This window comes from Lactuca serriola, chromosome 2, assembly GCF_051521515.1.
Source record: "Lactuca serriola cultivar US96UC23 chromosome 2, Lser_US96UC23_V15, whole genome shotgun sequence".
In the NCBI taxonomy this organism is placed as follows: domain Eukaryota; kingdom Viridiplantae; phylum Streptophyta; class Magnoliopsida; order Asterales; family Asteraceae; genus Lactuca; species Lactuca serriola.
This window is the reverse complement of record NC_136409.1, coordinates 195,511,394-195,532,500: the sequence shown is the minus strand read 5'-3', so window position 1 is coordinate 195,532,500 and position 21,107 is coordinate 195,511,394. Positions and strand designations below refer to the sequence as shown.

Below are 21,107 nucleotides of genomic sequence, written 5' to 3'. Positions count from 1 at the left end.
TTACAATCCATATGTCATCACCAATTGTATCGAGCATCACCCGGTATTAACATAAAAGATGTTATTGTAAACATTTGATGTTGTCATTTATTCACGAATGATGAAATGGAAGTTAGCCTTTTTATGAGAAGTTCAATTTTAGTTCATAAGCTCAAGTCAAAACCCAATATAACGAAGATATTTTGGCATTCTAAAATAAAAAGAACCAATAGAATTTAATTCCCTCCCTCTTCCCCTAAGAATATTCTACTTCATCAAACATGGATTTGATGGATTGTTATGGAGTGAATTCCAAAACACACAATGGGATGGAATCTGAAATTCCAATTTCATTGGAAAAGCAGCACTACCAATACACATACACGCATCAATAACTATTTATTTCCTTAATATTCAAAAGACACTTGTTATTACACCATTATATTCAATTTTTTGAAAGTACAATGTTTAAATAAGAAAAAATATTATCGTTCCGCATTGTAGACTTGAAGCTCCACGATAGAATTCTAGATATGCTTCCTTCATTTTATTGTATTCTTCAAGGTCAACATCTATCTTTTTAGTTAGTTTCTAGTATGCATCATACAAAGTTTTCTGGATAATTTTTGCTGTCAAAATGCTCCAATAAACCTGTGGAAATCGTAATTTTTTGTAATTAGATTTGACCATATAAATGGCAGTTGGCTGTTTAGTTTTTGCTGTCAAAATGGCATGAAATAACATCAATATTAGATAGGATCGCAGTTGAATCTTATATGGCAGCTGTATTTAATCTTATATGGCACTTGTAGACTTTCTTTTAGCTCATTCCAGGTGAACCATTTGTCCTTAAAAATGTGGTCATCTTGTTCCAATTTTGGTCATTTTTTTGATTAATCCTTTAATTGGGAAATGAGAAAAGCATCAGACGGGCATGAAACGGATTTTTGGCATACCTGGTGGAGCAAAGCAAGTGCATGAAACTGTACAGGTACTATATCCAATTTAAATATAAGCTTTAGTCACCTGATCAAATATTTAATCATGTTGTAAGTAACAAAAAATGGTATATATTAATGTATATTACTATATTTAATGTACTCATGTTCATGAACAACAGAGATCTACTCCATGGGCAGGTGAATGCACCAAAACCTCAATACTACCAAAATCCTTTCTTTACTTACTCTGCTACTTTCTGAATTAAGAAAAAAAGGCTATAAATAATTGCAAACAACAAAATAAAATACAAAAAACATAACAATAGAGTTGGTATCCACCTGTAGAATCCAATTAGTTGCACCCCACATAAGGTTTATTCCAGGTTTTAAAAGGCGTGAAACGCTCCTAGGCGATTAGCCATCCAAGAGCCTCATTTTTTGAGGCGCTTCGAATCGAGGGATTCACGGAGGCGAGGCGCTTGTATATTCAAAAAAAAAAGTTAAAAGTATTTTAGAACCATAACTCCTAGACAAAAAAAAAACTTAATAACCAAGTTAAGAAGCAAAAACACCAATGACATAATTCAAAGACAAGATAAACACAGAACATAACAGAAATCATAAATAACCAAAATGCCTAAAACTCATCAGCATCATCGTCATCAACATCAATCGCAAGTACCTCCTCCTCCCCATCATCTTCAGAAACTCCAATGTCTTCTTCTATCTCTTCATCAATCAAGTTAAATCCCCTAGACCCTTCTACAATTTGAGGTTTCAGATGCCTTCCTAGTAGAACTTGGTGTAGATGACCTCCTAGTAGAATTATTAGGCTCAGATGCCCCAGAAGCTTTATCAATAGCAGACCAAGTTAAATCATCTCCATCAAACACAAAGTCATCCTCCTTAAAATTTTCCTCATCCATATGACCCATCAACCACTCGTTACTTTCATCTATTTCTTTCAAAAGAATAGGATCAATTGTGTCCTTTCTTTGATATCTTCTTTGCAAAGCACGATTCAACTTGATGTACACCATGTCATTTAATCTACTTTGTGCTAATCTGTTCCTTTTTTTTTTGAATGAAGTTGCTGAAAGACACTCCAGTTCCTCTTGCAACCCGTAGCACTACAAGTTAAGCTAAGAACTCGGATAGCAAATTTCTGTAACTCCTCCGGTGCCGATGCTCCATAGGCAGACCACCAGTCAGCTGTTAACAGAAAAAAATCAGTTGCTAAATGAAAAAAATCATCTGTTAACAGAAAAAAAAAATCAGGAACCAATCCACTGTTTTTTATTTATTTTTATTACCTAGAGCTCTTTTGTCTCTTTGTCTTATGGCCATCGGATTGCCAAAAAGACCTTGGGAATTTTGATACAAGTCTAGTTGTTCCCCAACTTATCTTGAGTGCTCAAATCAGGTACCAACCTTTGAATGGTTGCATACAATCCATTCATAACCTTAGCACACATTGCATTCTCGGGATTTTTGTAATACAATTCTGGATTTAAGAAAAACCCAGCTGCATGTAATCGTCTATGGAGTTGGCAATCCCAGCTTGCATTAATATACTCAAAAGCTTTTTTATAATGTTCTTCCTTATGCAAAAAACTAGCAGCGATAGTCTCTTTAGCCCTATCCATGGACTCATAGATGTATCCTATGGCTGGCTTTTTGTCTCCATCTACCATTCTAAGAACCTTAACAAGAGGTCCAGTCAACTTTAAAGCAAAGACTATATTTCTCCAAAACCTTTCTTGCAAAAAAGTTGATATTGTTCCATTCTGGAGACGCGATCATCTTCCATAAATTATTTTTATGCATTTGGGAGAGAGTAATGAATGATGTTGCAAATCTCGTGATTGCATGCCTATGTAGGTTTCTCTGATTTGTAAACCTCCTCATCATGTTGACAATGCCAACATGGTTATAAATATAACCATTACAGAACATAGCTCCCTTCAAAGTATTCCGCACCCTTGGGATCTTTCCAATATCTTCCAACATTGATCCTAAAAAAGTTTTGAGAGAAATATAAAAGAATAAGACAAGTGTACTCAAAACAGTAACTAACAGGTAAAAGAGTTACTAAGGCTTAGTGACTTACCAGCTTTAACATAGTTAGATGCATTGTCTGTCACCGCTTGCACTACATTCTCCTCTCCTATCTCTTCCACCATATCATCAAGTATTTTAAACAATGTGTTTGCATCTTTTTTGATTATTGAGACATCCAAGGACTTCAAAAAGACTGAACCTTGGAGAATTCACTAAAAAGTTCACAATACCTTTCTGAACAGTTGAATCACGCCATCCATCTGACAGAATCGAGCAACCTTTTACTGCCCATTCTTGCTTGTAATCTGTCAACACTTTTTGGGTGAATTCCACTTCATTTTTAAGTAGAGGAACTCTAAGCTCATACATGCTTGGAGGTTTGAATCTCGGGCCAAATGGTGCAACAGATTTCATTGCAATATGAAAGCTATCATAAGAGGCTGCATTAAAAGGTAGCCATGCATCATAAAACCAACGACCTATCTCCTTACAAGCCTTGTCACTAAGGTCTTTTCTACATACTTCGTTAATTGTTTGCTGTTTTCCACATTTTTCTACCTTTGAGTTTGTCTTCTGGTTTATTGACATAAAACTTGTCTAGAGGACCCTTTTGTCTTGGTTTTTTAGGTGGAGGCTTGCTACTTCCTGGTCCCACGCCATCATCATCTTCATCATAGTCATCAAGTGCCACTACATTTGAATGGTCAGTATTTCTTGCACTTTTTTTGCTTCTTTTTGGATCATATAATTCTTCACTTCTTCCTGCACATGCTCTGGACACTCTGGGCATCTTTCATAGTTTTTGAAACCTCCGACTAAATGTTGTTTTAGTCGGTATACTCCTCCAAAAGTTGACTTTGCACAAAATTTGCAAGTAAACTTGTATCTATTTGTTGGGTCATGCTGCATTAAAAGGTATACTCCTCTTGCCTGGATCCATTACATCTTCAGTATCAAGAATAGGATTGTTGGTGTCCATAGTATCAGTGGAATAAGAAGAAGGGATGACAAGAAAAGACTTCAGAATAATGGAAGCAAAAGAATATAGAGAACGAGGGAAGAAAGCTGCATGGATTGATAGAGAATGAGGAAAGAAGATACATGGATTTATAGTGATTGTCGAGACTTGTTGGAGTACCCAGAAGTAATGCAGAGTCGGCATCGATCTATGTGAAGCGTGAATTGAACTAAACGGCACATATATAATTACAGTAAAAAAGCAATAACATAATTAATCGGTATAGCTATATAGGGTAGAATTAAGCCCAATACCCAAGGCCCGGTACATGAATCCCTAAAGGCGAGCCCTTTGGCGCCTCACACAGAATCGCCGATTCACAACAAGATTCAATGCCTCCTGTACACTACCTCGCCTTGGAGGCTGGAGGCGTTTCCATTGTCGCCTTAAGTCGCCTAGCGCCTTAGGCGCGATTTTTAAAACACGGGGTTTATTTGCATTAATCTATATGAATAAGGTCATTTAGACATTTCTCGAATGTTGAATAATTAATACCTTATCATGACAATCCTATGTATTATTACATGTTGGGTAATTAATCTTTTGGGTTATGAAAAACGCCATGTAACAGATATACTTTAGTAAGCCTTTATATATATATATATATATATATATATATATATATATATATATATATATATATATATATATATATATATATATATATATATATTCTAAAACAGAAGTACAGAACTATATGGAACATGATACATAAAATATTTTTTTTTTTTTGCATAAACATGATTCAAAACATTCCATAATTCAATATCCAGAAAGATAGAGGCAAAAAAGTGAATTTAGTTGGAATGGGGAAGTTACAGTTACCACACAAGAAATGTTCAAGGTAATGATTACTAAAATCTGTTCAGAAGTGACAAAAATACCCTTAACATCTCCAAATAAAAGATGTCTGAGTTTCTACTCTGCATTTCACCCACCCTTTACAATTCTATTATATTCCTCCACATCAGAAAATCATGATTGCCCTTCATCAACATGAACTGTTTCTTTCTTCAGACTCTTATACTTCTTACTCTACTAAAAAATTCATTGGGAAAGTTTTTTTTATATATAAAAAAAAAAAAGAATACAACTCTTAAAGGAACAACATGAATTATGAAGTGAAGACAGATACTCACAACTTTTGTAGAAAGTATTCACATCAAAAGATAAGATCAAAAAAATTGATTTTACCTCTTCTTTCTTTTCCTCTTCTGAAGCCAAAATAAGGTTTGTTTAGTGGTTATGCTTGCACAATAGCACACCCATCAAGAATTATAGATGAACTCCCGTGGATATCTATAGTTAGTCAAAGAAAACCATGGAGATATACACCAAATGGAAGGAACAAAGACTGATTCCAAAAAGAGCAAAACATACAGATCAAAATATTAGAAAAAAAGATACAATTAGAGGAATTTTAGAATTTGGAATAAAAACATACAAATAGTGTCTAAATCAGTGATCGCTTCATCAAATACCCGGAAAAAAAGGATAAATCGGAAAAAATGGTAATTTTAGAGTGAAGGAAGCCAAAAGATATGTCATTTCAAAAAAAAAAAGTTATACCTACATTGTTCATCTCTCTGTTTGTGCATCTAGGTCTAGGATTTTTATAGAGAACAACAATGGCGGCATTTATGGTTTTATATGGTAGTGTGGTGTTTTGTAGATAGAAACAGAGAGGGCACGGTGGTGGCTATGAGTGTTTAAGGGCGGAAGGAGGTGGAGCAGGAAGCGAGAACCGGGAAGCGGTAATGGTGCTTGTAATGACCATAAAAATGCAACCAATTTTAACTTTTCAAAAACAACCCGATTTCATTAAATTACTACAAAAAGGTTTTCAATACAAATGATTTAGAGCATTCCCAGAATCACACCACAACATAAACATGAGGAGCGGTACGATCATGCATTTGCCTTACCATGGTCTCCTGAAGAACCTGAAAAACATTAAACCACAACTGTAAGCCTGAAAGCTTAGTGAGATATCCCCAAAATACCAACCACAAATACCATACACGCATAACATGCCATATCATATCCGATCACAGAACAGCCATGCACTTCGGTTCTACTGTGTGACTGGTCCGCCGCGCCGGCCAACAGTCCACCTGATCCACCCTCCGAGTCTAGCCATATACATCGATTCTACAGTGTGATTGGTCCGCCCGCTCCGGGCCTTCAATCTACCCGGTCCACTCTCTGAGTCTACAGTCTGACTGGTCTGCCCGCACCGGGCCTTCAGTCGGCCTGGTCCACTCTCCGAGCCTCGGCACGTCTGGTCTGCCCTCTTGGGGCCTACAGCATATCCGGACCGCTCGTTGGTCCTTCGGGACAACCGGTCCGCCCTGGGTATCTTGGCCTACAGCACAAAGCAGGACCTGCCTCAACCCAACCCCAGTCCAATAACCATGTGCACATAAACATACAATCATATAACAATTCATAGTCAACAAGCCGATCTAGCAGATCACATAACATATCATCATCCTAACCAGGATACCGACCTAACCGGTCACTAGCATAGCACCACTCTACATAACAGAATACCGACCTTAACCAGGTCTCTAACATATACCATCCTAGCTACCAGGATGCAAACATATCATAGCAATAACATAACAACAAATACCCGGATCTCAATCCGATAAAGGGCCGGCCTTAGTGCCTTAGACCCTGTTGATATAGTGAGGATAACTCACCTCGCACTGCCGAAACTCTGAACTGAAGAAGCAGATTCTCGAATCACCGACTCACCGAAAATCTCGAACTAGCCAACATAGCACAAATAATCATTTGGCTAAGCACAATACCCTTCCAAGGGTAAATTGACCATTTTACCCTTAACTCAATCCGTCCCAACACTAGGTAAGCTCCCAAGCCCACCAATGGTCCAAAGTCCAGGAGTCCAAAGCAAAGCTCACTATTAGCCCAATTTACTAAATTGGGCCCACCCCACTAAATGGTCCTCAACTCATGATCCATAACAACCAATGGGCCCACAATACTCTATCCATAATGTCCAGTCACGGGCCAAAATCCAGCAGCCCAATAACAGCCCAAACTATAAGGCCCAAATTGAAAATGCCACAAATGGGGTACGCTGGGCGTACAACAATGCTCGTAATAAGGGATCGGGACACTGGCCCGCTACGCTAGGCGTACTCATAGGTTACGCGGGGCGTAACCTCACTGCTCAACAACATCACATAACGTCTTAATGGTTTAAGCTCTTAAGCCCAAACTTCAGATCCTCAGGCCAAATATGTCTAAGATTCATAAAGTCTCAAACTTTATTACTTGGGACGTCCATAATGCTCTTAATCCAAGGTCTTAATCCATTAAGACCCACTTATCTCACACATAGAACAACCTCAGCCCTTGGGACCTCATTTTTCTCACTCAAGACCTCTCCTAAGGTCTGAAAGGACAGATAATCTTGACCAACTCGAAACATGCAACAAGATGAGGACTTTTGGGACAAGAATGGTGTCAAAGCTTCACAACACATAGATCTACACAATATGAATGTCAAGCAAGAAGCTTTATACCTCAAATAGGCTCCAAAGGATGATATCTTCCTAGATCTATAAGCTCCAGCCGTTCCTCTCCTTCTTTGACAACTTCTCCTTTCTTCCTTTATGCTCTCCTTTGCTAATCCAAGCTTTTCAAGACCAAACACACCCAATCAAGGAGGTGGGACGGCTATCTTAGGGTTTCTGAGGTTAGGAGAGTGATTATGGAGGCTAAGGAGGAAGCCTTTATGTTCTTTATATAGTGGTTGCCTTAAAATTAGGGTTTTGGGGATTCTGAGAGTACGTTGGGCGTACTCACTCAAACACCCGCGTTTCTTCCTCCACTACGCTGGGCGTACGTCCAGCTTACGTTGGGCGTACCCAGCATGATCCCTTTTTCATGCATGGTCTTCCCTTTCCACTTTTCCCATAAAAGGACCAACATTACCCTTCCTCTTAAATCTCAAGGACTCATACATATATACTTTTAGGAACGGGGCGTTACAGTGCTTCGCGGTTGTTCGTCTATGTGTGAATTCATAAAAAGAGGCAGTACCTACTAATACATTCTAAAAGCATGTGATTTTTTCCTCCTGTCTCCAATGAATTTCATCATGTTTTTCTATCATAATTTTATAATAATGATATGTAATTTGATAATAATGATATGGATAAAATAATCATTAGAAAAATTCACAAATATATTATGACATATATATTTTTTAATAAACTTACAGTCTTCACTGAATCAGTTTGTTTATTCGGATTTCAAAATTTTGTTTTGCTTTATAGTAAATTATGAACAGATGAACAAAAGGGCATAATCGTCCACCTGATAAAATTTGAACGGTGTTCATGAGTAGCTTCTGGTCCAGGCTTCGTGATTCCTTAAGGAATATATGCTTCATAGATTGAATTTGTAGATGCATTTCCTCTGTCTTCAATCATAGCATCAATTTCAGCATCACTCCATGAATCTAATGTCACTGATAAAATCTGTTAATTATCCACATTTGACTTTTGAAATCTTTATTCTTTTACTTTGAACTTAAATATTTTTGTTTTTGATAGATAATACTTGATGCAAAATATATGTATGAATTGTATTTTAAATGTCTTTTCATTGTTATGAGTTTCAACAAGTAATATATAACACAAATAAAAATATTTAAGGTAAAAGTTAAGGAAAACACATTTCAAAAGGCAAAATTGAACAGTTAATTTGGACGGAGGAAGTAATTATTTATGATTAGGCGTACATCGTTGATGCCGGTACGCTGAATCGTTATAACAACAAATGAGAAATATGTGGCTTAAGTTGAATCTCAAGATCTTTTTTTTTTTTCAGATCTCAAATAAACCGTCATTTAATGTGTTTTTTTCTCGACACCATTAGTTTATTTGTTCCGTAGAAAATACGGTTAATTAGATAAAGTTTAACTACATTAGTAAATAAAAATGACTTAATGGGTTTGCCGTTTATTTGTATAAACCAAAATCAAATTTCTTGTTCTTCCATTTTTTTTCTAGAATATACAAGAATTGTATTACTATAACACTATAAAGTTTAGTAGTTCAAATAGTTATCTTCTTCATCAAATGTGAATGATTGAAAAAATGTTCTTTCATTAACAAATAGATATTTAAAATATTTCCTTACAGAAAGGTCATGACCTAAAACCAAATCCTTTCAAGGGTTTGATAGTTTCCGTTTAATATTTGTTGAAAATAAATGTAGTTTGCAATCTCATATTTATTGGCTTAAAATGAAATATAAAATTGATAAGGAGTATTTTATGTTCATCATATATTCTTTTGTTTATGAAAGTAATTTGCAGTGTTAAAGACACGCAGGTTGGGTCGGATTCTGTTCGGGTTAGGTTTGTATCCGGTTTCTGAAGTATAAAGAAAGAGAGAGAGTGTAGAATGGAGTCATTCAGTCATTTCTCAGATCAATAGATTAGGGTTTTCTCTCATAGTGTTCTTTATCTTCTCTCTTGATGTTCATCTGTTTAGCTTAGGGTTTGTATACATTATCTGTTTACATTACTCCATATTGTTCTGTTATATTATAGATTAGGTTGAGTGAATAATACTGAGGGTAGATTAGGATCTTTGTAGTGAGTTTTGAGTCGTAAGTATCTTGAAAACCATCTGTTTCTTAATCTTCAAATGGTATAAGAAATGATGATGTTGGGAAAGTTTGTTTTGTGTGTTTTCAACATGGTATCAGAGCTATAAGGCTCTTGTTATCGATCCTGAAGTTTCGTTGGTCATTTGATGTTGATTCCACGACGATCGATTGAAAGGTGCTTTTCATTTGTTTTGTTTAATCCTTGTAGTTGTTTCACAGTTGTTTTTCAACCATGAAAGATTAGGGTTTCTGTTCTTTAGGGTTTCCGCTTTAATTTCCCTAAAGTGAAACATTATTTTGTTAAGATCTTGGTACTGCGAGGTTCTTGATTTGCTTTTGCCGATCTTTGAAACTGTTCGCTGTCTGTGGTGCTTTGTTAACAATCCTTGGTTGATCATCTGAAGATCAAATTGATTAATCCCTATAATCTGAAATAACTCTCTTGAGGTCGGATTTCATCACCGAAAAACTCTTGAAGAGAACGGATTCAGGGAGTCAATTCTTGAACATCTCTGCTAATTGCACTGTGAGGGTTTATTATTCCTTTCTTTCTTTTTTAGCTGTAGACGTGGGAGATCTTGGTGTCTTGTGCACACCAGTTATTGTTTGTTCAATTTTTTTGTACACTATGTTGATTTTCTTGGGCCCCGCCATACTGTGGTAACCATCTGTATTTAAGTCGACACAGTTGTTTGTTTTCTATCTTGTTGTTTTTCTTGTTATATCTGTTCATCATGACTGGTGAAACACCTGAAGGGAGTGGTACTCCTAAAGATAGTCATGTTGATTTTGATGATCCCTTATATGTTCATCCATCTGATAATGGTGTAACTTCTATTATAACGATTAAAGTTACTGGAAATGAAAACTATTGTTTGTGGCGTAATGTTATGTCTAGAGATCTTAAGGCTAGGAATAAATTAGGTTTTGTGGATGGTAATCTTGCTCTTGAAAAAATTGAATCTTCTAAAGCTTCTAAGTGGGAGCGTTTTAATGTTTTTGTTTGCAATTGGATTTTAGATTCAATTTCTGAAACTATATATGCTAGTCATGTATATTCTGATAAAGCTCAGGATATTTGGGATGAGTTATTTGAAACTTATAATAAGTCTGATGGGTCTGTAATCTTTAATATTCATCAACAAATTAATACTTTAAAACAAAATGGTTCTTCACTTTCTAATTATTACAATAAACTTGATTCCTTATGGAAAGAGTTTGATGGTTTAACTAGTTTAACTGAATGTGTTTGTGAGGCCGCTGCTAAGCTTAATGATCATTCTAAGTTGATGAAGCTAATGTAGTTTCTAAGTGGTCTTGATGATGTTTATAATCTAGTCTAGAGTCACATTCTTTTGATGGAACCCTTGCCAAATGTAACATCCCGATTCTCGAGTATTAAGTTATGGTTATAAATTCTCATGATTTCAAGGTCTACTCGACTAGTTGGTTGCCTGACTCGTCGAGTAGCAGTGGGTTGGTCCACGTGTTTAAGTGACCTACTCGCCGAGTCCAAGAAAGGACTCGACGAGTTGGAGCTGGAGGATGAAACCCTAATTTCCAGGGTTTTGCACCCTATTTAAAGGATCATTGGCCTCCTCAGCCTCCCCTTAAAGCCTCTTGATAACCCATAAACCCTAATTCGTGTGAGAGAGCTCCATTTGTGTATTTTAAGGTTTGGAAGAGGATTTCTGGTGAGAATAGCCTTGAGAACAAATGTCTAGAAGCAAGGAGCGTGGGGGATCTGGAATCTACCTCAGTTGGCATCCTTTGGAACTTGGAAGATATCAAGTCGTTATCTTGATGTCATTTCATTCTAGATCTTCTTTGGGGTGAATTTTAGGGCTTTTCTAGCATATTAGGAAGCTTTTCTTGTGTATGAGCTAAGATATGAAGTTGCAACTTCAGATTTGAACTCTCTATGGTCTCTAAGTCCATAAAGCTTCCAACTTTAGCAGTTATGAGCCTCTCTTTATGTGTTAAACTCCATTACAGGCTTGGTTTTGTCATTATAAGACTTTAGAGCCTTGCATGTACGTAAAGTTTGCAACTTTACGTGATAAATATGCCTTGGGGAACTGGATCTGCAATATGGAACCTTATCATGGCTTAAAAAGCATCTGAATAGATGAAGGATTGAAGGGACTCGGCGAGTCCGATAAAGATTGTCGTGGACTCAACGATTCAGTAGGGTGACTCGGCGAGTCAGTTAGGGTTTTCCTGGTTTTTGGCACGCATGAACTTGGCGAGTTGCAAGAGAAACTCGACGAATTGTCCAAGGAGTTTACGACCGCAAACATTAGGAACTCGACGAGTCACTCAAGTGACTCGGCGAGTTGGCGAGTTATGCAAGGAACTCGACGAGTGGCTGGTTGTACTCGACGAGTCGGGTCAACATGGACTGTTGACCTTGACCGTTGACTTTGACTTTGACCAAGGATGACTATTGGACTTATGGGGCATTTGGGCATTTATGAACATGGTTGCGTGATGATTATAGGTGGTGGAATTTGTTGCGGTGATCCGAGAGTTTGAGCTTATCTTTCGAGCTGATAGTTGCGACGTGAGTTATCTTTACTATATCAACAGGGTCTAAGGCACCATGGTCGGCCCTGTATCGGATTTGTATCTGGGTATTTACTTGATATGTTTATTGATCTGCTAGATCTGCATCCTGGTAGGTAGGATGGTATTATGTTAGTGACCTGGTTTAGGTCGGTATCCTTGTATATAGAATGATGTTATATTAGTGACCGGTTAGGTCGGTATCCTGGTTATAAGATGGTTGTTGGGTTAGTGATATGTTAGATTAGTATGATTATCTGTTATATACATGCTAGCGTATGATATTTATGTTCACATGATTGTTTGATTGGTATGCGGGTTGGGTTGAGGCGGGTCCTGCTTCGTGTTGTAGGCCAACATACCTAGGGCGGACCGGATAGACCGTAGGCCCAGGAGGGCACCTAGTCAGGCCGAAGGCCCGACGAGCGGTCTGGATAGGCTGAAGGCCCAGAGAGGGCGGTCCAGACGTGTCGAGGCTCGGAGAGTGGGCCAAATAGACTGAAGGCCCGGTGCGGGTGGTCCAGTCATACTGTAGACTCAGGGAGTGGACCAGGTGGACTGAAGGCCCAGTACGGGCGGACCAGTCACACTGTAGACTCGTGATGCATGGTTGCTCTGTTGCTTATATGTTTATATGATATGGTTATTAGTACGATGTTGGTATATTGGGGGTAACTCACTAAGCTTTCAGGCTTACAGTTTCAGTTTGTTGTTTCAGTTTTAGCGGATAACCACGGGAAGACGAAGGCGTGACCGTACACTTCCTCGATTGATGATTATGATTTCTGGGAACTCTGATGTTTAAACTATTTTGAAAACTAATTGTAATAATTGAATGGTTTTAAATGATTTAAAAAGTTTTAAATTGGCTCGGGTTTTATGGATGTTACACCAAATGTTAAAACTGCCTTCTCTATTCTTTCTAGAGAAGAGTGCCCAAAAGAATGGCTCTCTAATTTACACTACCTCCTCAAAACCATGGGTTTCTGTTTTTAATAGTAAAGTTAATGATTTTAAAATGGGACAACGTCAAAATAGATCCAGAAATTAAGGGTTACAATGCAAGCACTGTAATCTTAAAGGTCATACAATAGAAAGGTGTTATAAATTGATTGGATACCCAAAGGATTTTAAACCTAGGAATGAAGTTCATATTCAAAATAAGTCTTTTTCTGTGAATTCTTCTTCTTTTGGATCTAACAGTAGTGCCACAACTTCTTCTGAGTCTGTTCTTGGCAGTGATGCTCACTGTCTCACTAGTGAACAATACTCCAAGTTTCTTCATCTCATTAATGAGAGTTCTACTGGTGATGATGTATCTGTTACTGCAAATATGTTAGTCCTAATAATTCTCAAAGCTAGATTGTTGACTCATGGGCTAATCAACATTGATAGCCTCTGAGTCACAACTTAGAGATGCAATACATGTATCTAGACTGAACCTTCTTGTAAAACATTTGAATGGTTCTTCAACTCCTATTAACAAAATAGGAAATCTTCAGTTGTCTTCACATCTAACCTTATTTGATGTGTTTGTTGTTCCATACTTTAATGTTAACCTTTTATCTTTACATAAACTGTGTAAGGATAGTGGCAGTGAAGTTATTTTTTTTTTAACATAATTGCAAAATTCAGGATTCACTATCAAAGGAGATGGTGGAGAATGGTAGATTATATCGGGGATTGTATTTTCTTGACTGTGTTCCCTCAGGTATTTCAACTAATATAACTAATTCTAGATGTTGTGTCTCTAAACTGAGTTGGCATAATAGACTTGGTCATCCAGCTGACCAAGCTCTAAGTTCTTTAAAAGAAAAATTAAAACTTGGAAATGAGTCCCTTCCTCCTTGTGATGTATGTCATAAAGCAAAACAGACAAGAGAATCCTTTTCACATAGTCAACATAAATCAACTAAACTAGGTGAATTGATTCACTTAAATGTTTGGGGTCCTTATAGACTTGCATTTGTTGAAGGTTTTAAGTATTTTTTTACTATTGTAGATGACTTTACTAGGGCCACTTGGGTTTTTCTTTTAAAGTCTAAAATTGAGGTTATTGATTGTTGTAAATCTTTTGTTAATATTCTTCTAAATCAGTTCAATGTTAATATTAAAATAGTACGTTCAGATGATGGAACTGAATTTGTCAATAATCAAATGAAGTTTTTTTGTTTTGAATGAGGTATCATACATCAAACAACTTGTGCTTACACTCCACAAAAAATGGGGTTGTGGAGAGGAAGCACAAACATATTCATAATGTAGCACGGTCTCTTTTATTTCAATCAAGGGTTCCTGTTAAACATTGGGGATATGCGATTTTGACTTCTGTTTTTTTTAATAAATAGGATGCCTACTTCTGTCTTAAATGGCTCGTCTCCTTATGAACTTGTTTTTAAAAGATCTCACAGTTTTGAACATTTAAGGGTGTTTGGTTGCTTATGTATTGCTGTTAAACAAAATGTTACTGATAAACTGTCTGAACGTGCTGAAAAATGTGTTTTATTAGGATATTCTTCTAATAAAAAGGCTTATAAACTTCTTAGTCTGGATACTAACACCTCTTTTGTATCCAAGGATGTGAAATTTTATGAGTCTGTCTTTCCTTACAAGTTAAAGTCAACCACTAACTTTCGAAGTTGGGGATTCCGTTTTGCTTAAAGTCTCACCGTGGAAGGGACTTATACGATTTGGGAAACGAGGAAAGTTGAGTCCAAGGTTTATTGGACCGTTCAAAGTTCTTCAGAAGATAGGGAACCAAGCTTACAAGCTGGAATTGCCCGAAGAACTCAATGGTATTCATAACACCTTCCATGTGTGTTATTTGAGGAAATTCACGGGAGATGTTCCCGACATAATTCCAATCTCAGAGTTAAGGATGGATGAAAATAAAAGGTTGATCGAAGAGCCTGAGGCAATTGTTGACCGTAAGACTAAGAAGTTACGACGCAAGATGGTCGACTTGGTGCTAGTCCGATGGAAACATTCGAATGGGCCGAATCTCACTTGGGAAATAGAGGATGACATGATGAGTCGCTATCCACATCTGTTTGCTGATGCATGATTCCGGGACAGAATCATCCTAAGAGGGAGAGAATTGTAACGCCCGGGTTTCAGGACTAAGCATTTTTGTCAATGTAATAGTCTAGGTCAACTCTTGTAACTCTTTTTGAAGTAATAAAGATGAAATATTTCAGTATTTTGTGAATTATGTGAATTTATATGCTTATTATTTAATTATAAAGATATAATTAATAAAGAATAAAAACAAGCGTCAAAATTAAATTGTGAGATAAACCTGATATAATTACATAAAGTTGGAGAGTACGTTTCTGCCTACGCGTGGATATAAAGAACGTCGAAAACGGAGTTCGTATGCAAAAGATACGGCAGTTTTACGAAAATCAGACAGTAAAACACTGCTTTTCTTTAATCGCGTAAAACCGAATCGATCCTTTGCGGTACTTATGCTTTGCCGACGGGATTTCCGAGGGCGTTTTTGGACTCAAGATATGGTCTAGTATTTGATTTCATACTCGAAATATTTTTAACGAAAATATTTATAAAAGTTGCGAAAAAGGACATCGAGTGTCGTTTAGACGCAAAACTTTAAGTGCGATTTCCCGGGGTTCCATAACTCCAGAAATTAATCCGTTCGGGTTTCTGGAATCCTTGAATTACCCTCTTTCATAAGAAATTTTCAAAAACGCAATCCGATGTTGAGATCTCGAGACACCCGATTTTGTGTGTTTTGGGCAATTAAAGGAGGAAAAACCCATGTGGACCCACATGACTTGCATGGGAGAATTGCTTCTCCTCTTGGTCTTATCCACGTGATCTTCTCCTCATCCTCACTCTTTTGCTTGCACACTTCAATTTGTGAGTACATTGCTTGGCTGGAGGCATGGCCCAAACTTGTATGTGAGTGTGTGTGTTTACTATAAAATGAGGCTTAGACACCTTCATTTCTCACTCACAAAATCTGCCATCATCTTCCTCTTCTTCCCCTCTCTCTCTCTCTCTCAATCTTGATCTCTATATCCCTTTCTATCTCCCTTAGATTGAATAACCACCATTTCCACCACCTACTGTTGTCACAAGCTCCTCCGTCCAGCACCAATCTTGCACCATCACTACCATATTGGTGCCACCGTAAGTCCTCCATCGCTAAGATTATTATTATTATTATTATTATTATTATTATTTTCCTATGTTGTTCGAACTCACTAGGGAAGCAAGGCAAATTCATGTGTTTTTGTTTTTAAAACCTCATGCACATATGTGATGTATTTTCGATCAGTAGCCAAAAGAAAGAAGCCATTCATTTCTTTTATTAGCCATACATACAAATTGTTTGTTTGATCAGTAAAATCTGAAAATAAAGCTCAAACTTCCATTTATTTTATTGAAAACAAACCCTCAAGTTGTGTTTAGTTTACAAAGTAGCACATTCTTATTTCCTAATTTACAAACAACATATATATTTATATATGTAAATACGAAAGAAACATATATACATATTTTTCTTTTTTTCCTTTTTCTTTTCCAAACTTCCATTTCAATTAACTACATATAGTCCTTATAGTAATTCAAAATAATTAAAAGCCCCCTCCATGGAATTTCATTGCAAAATAAGTCCAAGATGCAAACTTGGAGTTTATATAATTCATTTTAGCCATTAATTTGAAAAGTATTGACAAACATAACACCATTTGATTTATTAAATTAGTAAATGGACCCCATACCTTGGTTAATTACCAAACTACCCTCCAAATATTAATTATATTAATATTTCCTTAGGAAACTAAATTTTCTCGGAGATTCATATTCACGGAAATACTACTCGACCTTCTCGCATCCATTCCAGAACACTAATCGTCTATCGAACGTTAAGGTGAGTGCATAGTTACTTTCAACTTACACATAGATATGAAGTATTTTATATAAATTACGTGCTATGTGTGCATATTATCTGAATATTTGCTATCTATGCTAGATGAACGTTGTTATACATGTTTTCAATGATTTAAACTGTATATGTATTTTATATCTACGAAAATGTTGGGGTAAAACATGGGTAGATGCAATAGGTGATGTGTGATAAAATGATGAGAGGCCTCGATGTTGATGTTGTTGATTCTGTCATCTAGCGGAGTATGGATGACGACCACGGACTCTTCTAGACAGTCCAGTGGAACACTAGCAGGCTCGCAACCTGTAGGTGTTTGTGAACGATATGTTCATCGGTGTACTCCATCCCCCACATGGTTGCCTTTAGGACATTTATTGCTGAGGAATCCCCTTAGCAGTAGTGTCCGTCCCGATGATGATCCTTAGGCTAGGTCCCTTATGATAGGTATTTAGGGACGTAAAGTGAGGATAACGGGAACGGGTAATTGGGTTATTGTTGATCGATGAAATTAATAAACTTATTTATTGTGGGTTGAAAACCCTATGTGCTCACCAGGCTCCCAAGCCTGACCCACTCAGTTTTATGAATTACAGGTAGTGGCGCATGAGCATAGATGTGATGTTTTGGACGAGAGATTACGGATATAGGCCTGTAGATATGAAATAATGTAGTAAGGCTTATATTGTACTGTTTATGCTTTTGATCTGAACATGACATCCCAAGTCTTTTAATGAAATACATTTCTATGGAAATGCTTTTGATAAATCTTTATCATATCTTGTTTTGGGACAAATTCCGCAACACTTTCATTTAAAATGTAACTCTGATTTTTAAACAAAGCATAAACAAACGTTTTCCTCCATCCCCACTATTCTCTCGACTTCTGCCACCGGAAGCAAACCACCAGTCACCCCAGCATTTTCAACGCCCCTTTATCCAATACAACACCGGCTCCTCAAACCTCATCCATATTGAAGCACCACCGATTGACTACGACTCGACCTCTGCTATGTTTTCAAGCCTCACTGCTTCTTCTTTGTGAAGGAATACCTGTCGATTTCCCCTTTGGAGGTGAACATGGACCCCCTTTCCTCTATCGAGACCACAAACACAATACAATACGTTTTCTTTTGTTTTGATTTTTCCCCCTTTTCCATGTTAACAGCCTGAATTGCATTTCGACCGCTGCTTGCTCTAGCTGTTGGATTTCTCTCTCACACACTGATCTCCAGCGTCTGGTAAGGTCTCTCTCTATTAGTGAATTTATGTATCGATTTCTATTTTAATTTTGCTTTCTGTATGATTTCTTGATCTTTAATGCTGTAAAAAACCCCAAATGTTGTCCGCTTTTTTTAGGTTGTGAAGTACTTTAATTGAAGATCTGACGAAGCATATAGTAGCGTACCATTGTTGTAATGATAGAACAAATTGAGTGGATGAGGTGTTTTTATTCAATTCATCATCTTTATGTTTGCTATCCTCATGTGTTTGGATTTGAAGTTCACACAAGTCCTAACTTTTTATCTCTATGCCCATTGATTTTAAGAAATTTAATGTATATATGGTTTTCTGGTCCTGGAGCTTATCTGGATCCCATATGATTCCTTGGATAATTTCTTAATTTGTTGTTTGTGATACTGGTAATTGGTCATCTGACTTGATTAACCCAACCTTTGTTCATTTCCTAACATTGCAATCATGGCTTTTTTTTATGTTTGTTTATTAACTTTTTAACTTTTTATGTTGGTTTGCCTTCAATTTAGAGCTTATTGTGTCATTGCTGACATACTTCTTCTACAGTTAATAAAAAAAAATTTCTATTTTTCCAGCTACTATTGTTGTGGATTTATGTGGATGGGCTGCAAATTAGCACACTGACCAAAGTTTTGTCTTTCATACAGTATTTGTTTCTTCTGAATATTAGTATTTTGTTCTTTCTTTGTTTAGTTACATTTATATTACTCCGTGGTTGGAATAAAGATGTAGTTTTGTGGAATTTGGGGATGCTACCACTTGGAGTAATCACATCAGAATCAAGAACAAAATTTCCTTTTGTTGCTGACTCATATAGTGATTTACTGTTTGTGTGTGTTTTCTGAGCTTATGAAGCTGCCACCCAACTCCCCAGAGGCCAGGATTTTTGAAGATTATGGAAGAAACACAAAAAAGAACATCACCAACGTAGCTTCTCCACCAGGTAAATTAGTACAGTAGTATTTTTTAAAGTTCCACCTTCAAGAATCAACTGAATTATTGTTTTTTTTTTTTTTTTTTTGAAAATCATAACTAACAAATATATGTGAAATTTTCAAATATATATATATATATATATATATATATATATATATATATATATATATATATATATATATATATATATATACTAATTATTGGAACGATAACTTATCAATCAGAATCATGCATGAACAACCGTATATATGATTTCATTTATTAAAACATATTAATTAATATTATAGAAGGGGACACAGATTTGCGAAGATTTTTGTGGTTTTATACATTATCATCATGTTTCTCTTTCAAATTGTCTAAATCTTTCAATAAATGTCTAATATCTCATTTTTATCATTAATGGGTTCCCAATATCTTGATGCTGAAATTGAAATAGACGTCTGATGTAATAAAATAGATAGACGGTCTTATGTTACCAATCAATATGGATTACATATGTATGTATGTTTTTTATTAGTATATTATATAATTATGAAGTCCTTTTTAGCTATCAAGAGTTGGTGGGTAATCAATGACCATAACTTGAAAACATAAACAAACAAATTTTATAGAGTTAAATGTACAAAAGCTTATACAAAACAGAAAACGTACTTGATTGAAGACTAAAACATGAATTTTTAAATAGCTACATGCATTTTATTGTAGTGTCTGAACAAAAATTTGTGCCAATAATGAGTAGAGGATTCAAGTAAATACAAGATAAGACAAAGTGTTTCCAGTTTGTGCATTTTCATTTTGGAAAAAAAATGTGATTCCATGATTGAATAATCGGATTTGAGTTTATAGAAAAAGTCATGAAATTCATTTTTGTTGAAGTTACATTTTAAGTATGATTTATAGGTGAATTGTTTTTTCTCATTGTTATGGTGTGCAGAGAAATTTTTATAATCAGGGATTTGTATACATTATTGTTATCATCGTCAATAATTCGATGAAGTTTATCTGTAAATGTACGTAACTACAGCTTGCTTATATAATAAAAGAATATAAATTAAAAGAGTTGCATGAAAAAGTTAACTCTTAACATTCAAAATATATAAAATCAATTTAATACTCGTATATGAGAAACTTAGTGGGAGTTTACTATTAATCCTTTTAGTAAAAGAATATATAATCTAAAAACACTATATGGCTATAAAAACGTTCGAATCAAACCGTTTAACACAACAAAACGAGTATTGATCTTGTAATGAAAGAGAGTGTCTTAATATGGGAAACCTTGGGGAGCTGAGGCATTGGCCTCAACTAGTTTATGCATTTGTTTTTTTTCTTTCTTATCCACCATTGTCATCGTAGATAAACCTTATGCTTACAATTCACCATTATTGCCCAAAAGTTGGAAATTGCCACCAGCACTGAAGGATCAATGGAAAAAATCACCTTATGTTTACAAGTCTCTAGTAACACTGGTGAAGAACACGTGGCCTCATCTACCTTATATTCACAAATCTCCTCGTCCATGGTATATCTACAAGTCCACCAATACCTATGTACATTTACAAATCTCAACCACCACCACCTCAGCATGTCTACAATTCTCCACTACCACCAACACCGTCCCCACCACCTCCGTATGTATACAAGTCTCCACCTCCTTATATCTACAAGTCTCCACCCCCACCATCACCATCTCCACCACCTTCATATGTGTATAAGTCTCCACCCCCATCATCACCATCCCCACCACCTCCATATGTTTACAAGTCTCCAGTCACCATCTCCACCAACT

At 36.3% G+C, this 21,107-nt stretch overlaps 1 protein-coding gene, 1 long non-coding RNA gene and 1 pseudogene across 2 annotated transcripts; 2 read left to right on the top strand and 1 right to left on the bottom strand.

Annotated features, from left to right (window-relative positions):
• Positions 1-1,527: 1,527 nt before the first annotated feature.
• LOC145090684 (uncharacterized) lies at positions 1,528-2,922 on the bottom strand (annotated as a pseudogene).
• A 7,463-nt stretch (positions 2,923-10,385) lies between these two features.
• Positions 10,386-10,955, top strand: LOC145089923 (uncharacterized). Its single transcript, XM_079028303.1, has one exon. The coding sequence runs from the start codon at positions 10,386-10,388 to the stop codon at positions 10,953-10,955; it is 570 nt and encodes a 189-aa protein (XP_078884429.1).
• A 5,170-nt stretch (positions 10,956-16,125) lies between these two features.
• LOC145087969 (uncharacterized) lies at positions 16,126-20,245 on the top strand. The gene is made up of 6 exons (XR_013700918.1): positions 16,126-16,368; positions 17,017-17,110; positions 17,722-18,199; positions 18,294-18,366; positions 18,485-19,325; positions 20,024-20,245. It is a non-coding gene; the product is annotated as an uncharacterized LOC145087969 (long non-coding RNA).
• Positions 20,246-21,107: the final 862 nt, after the last annotated feature.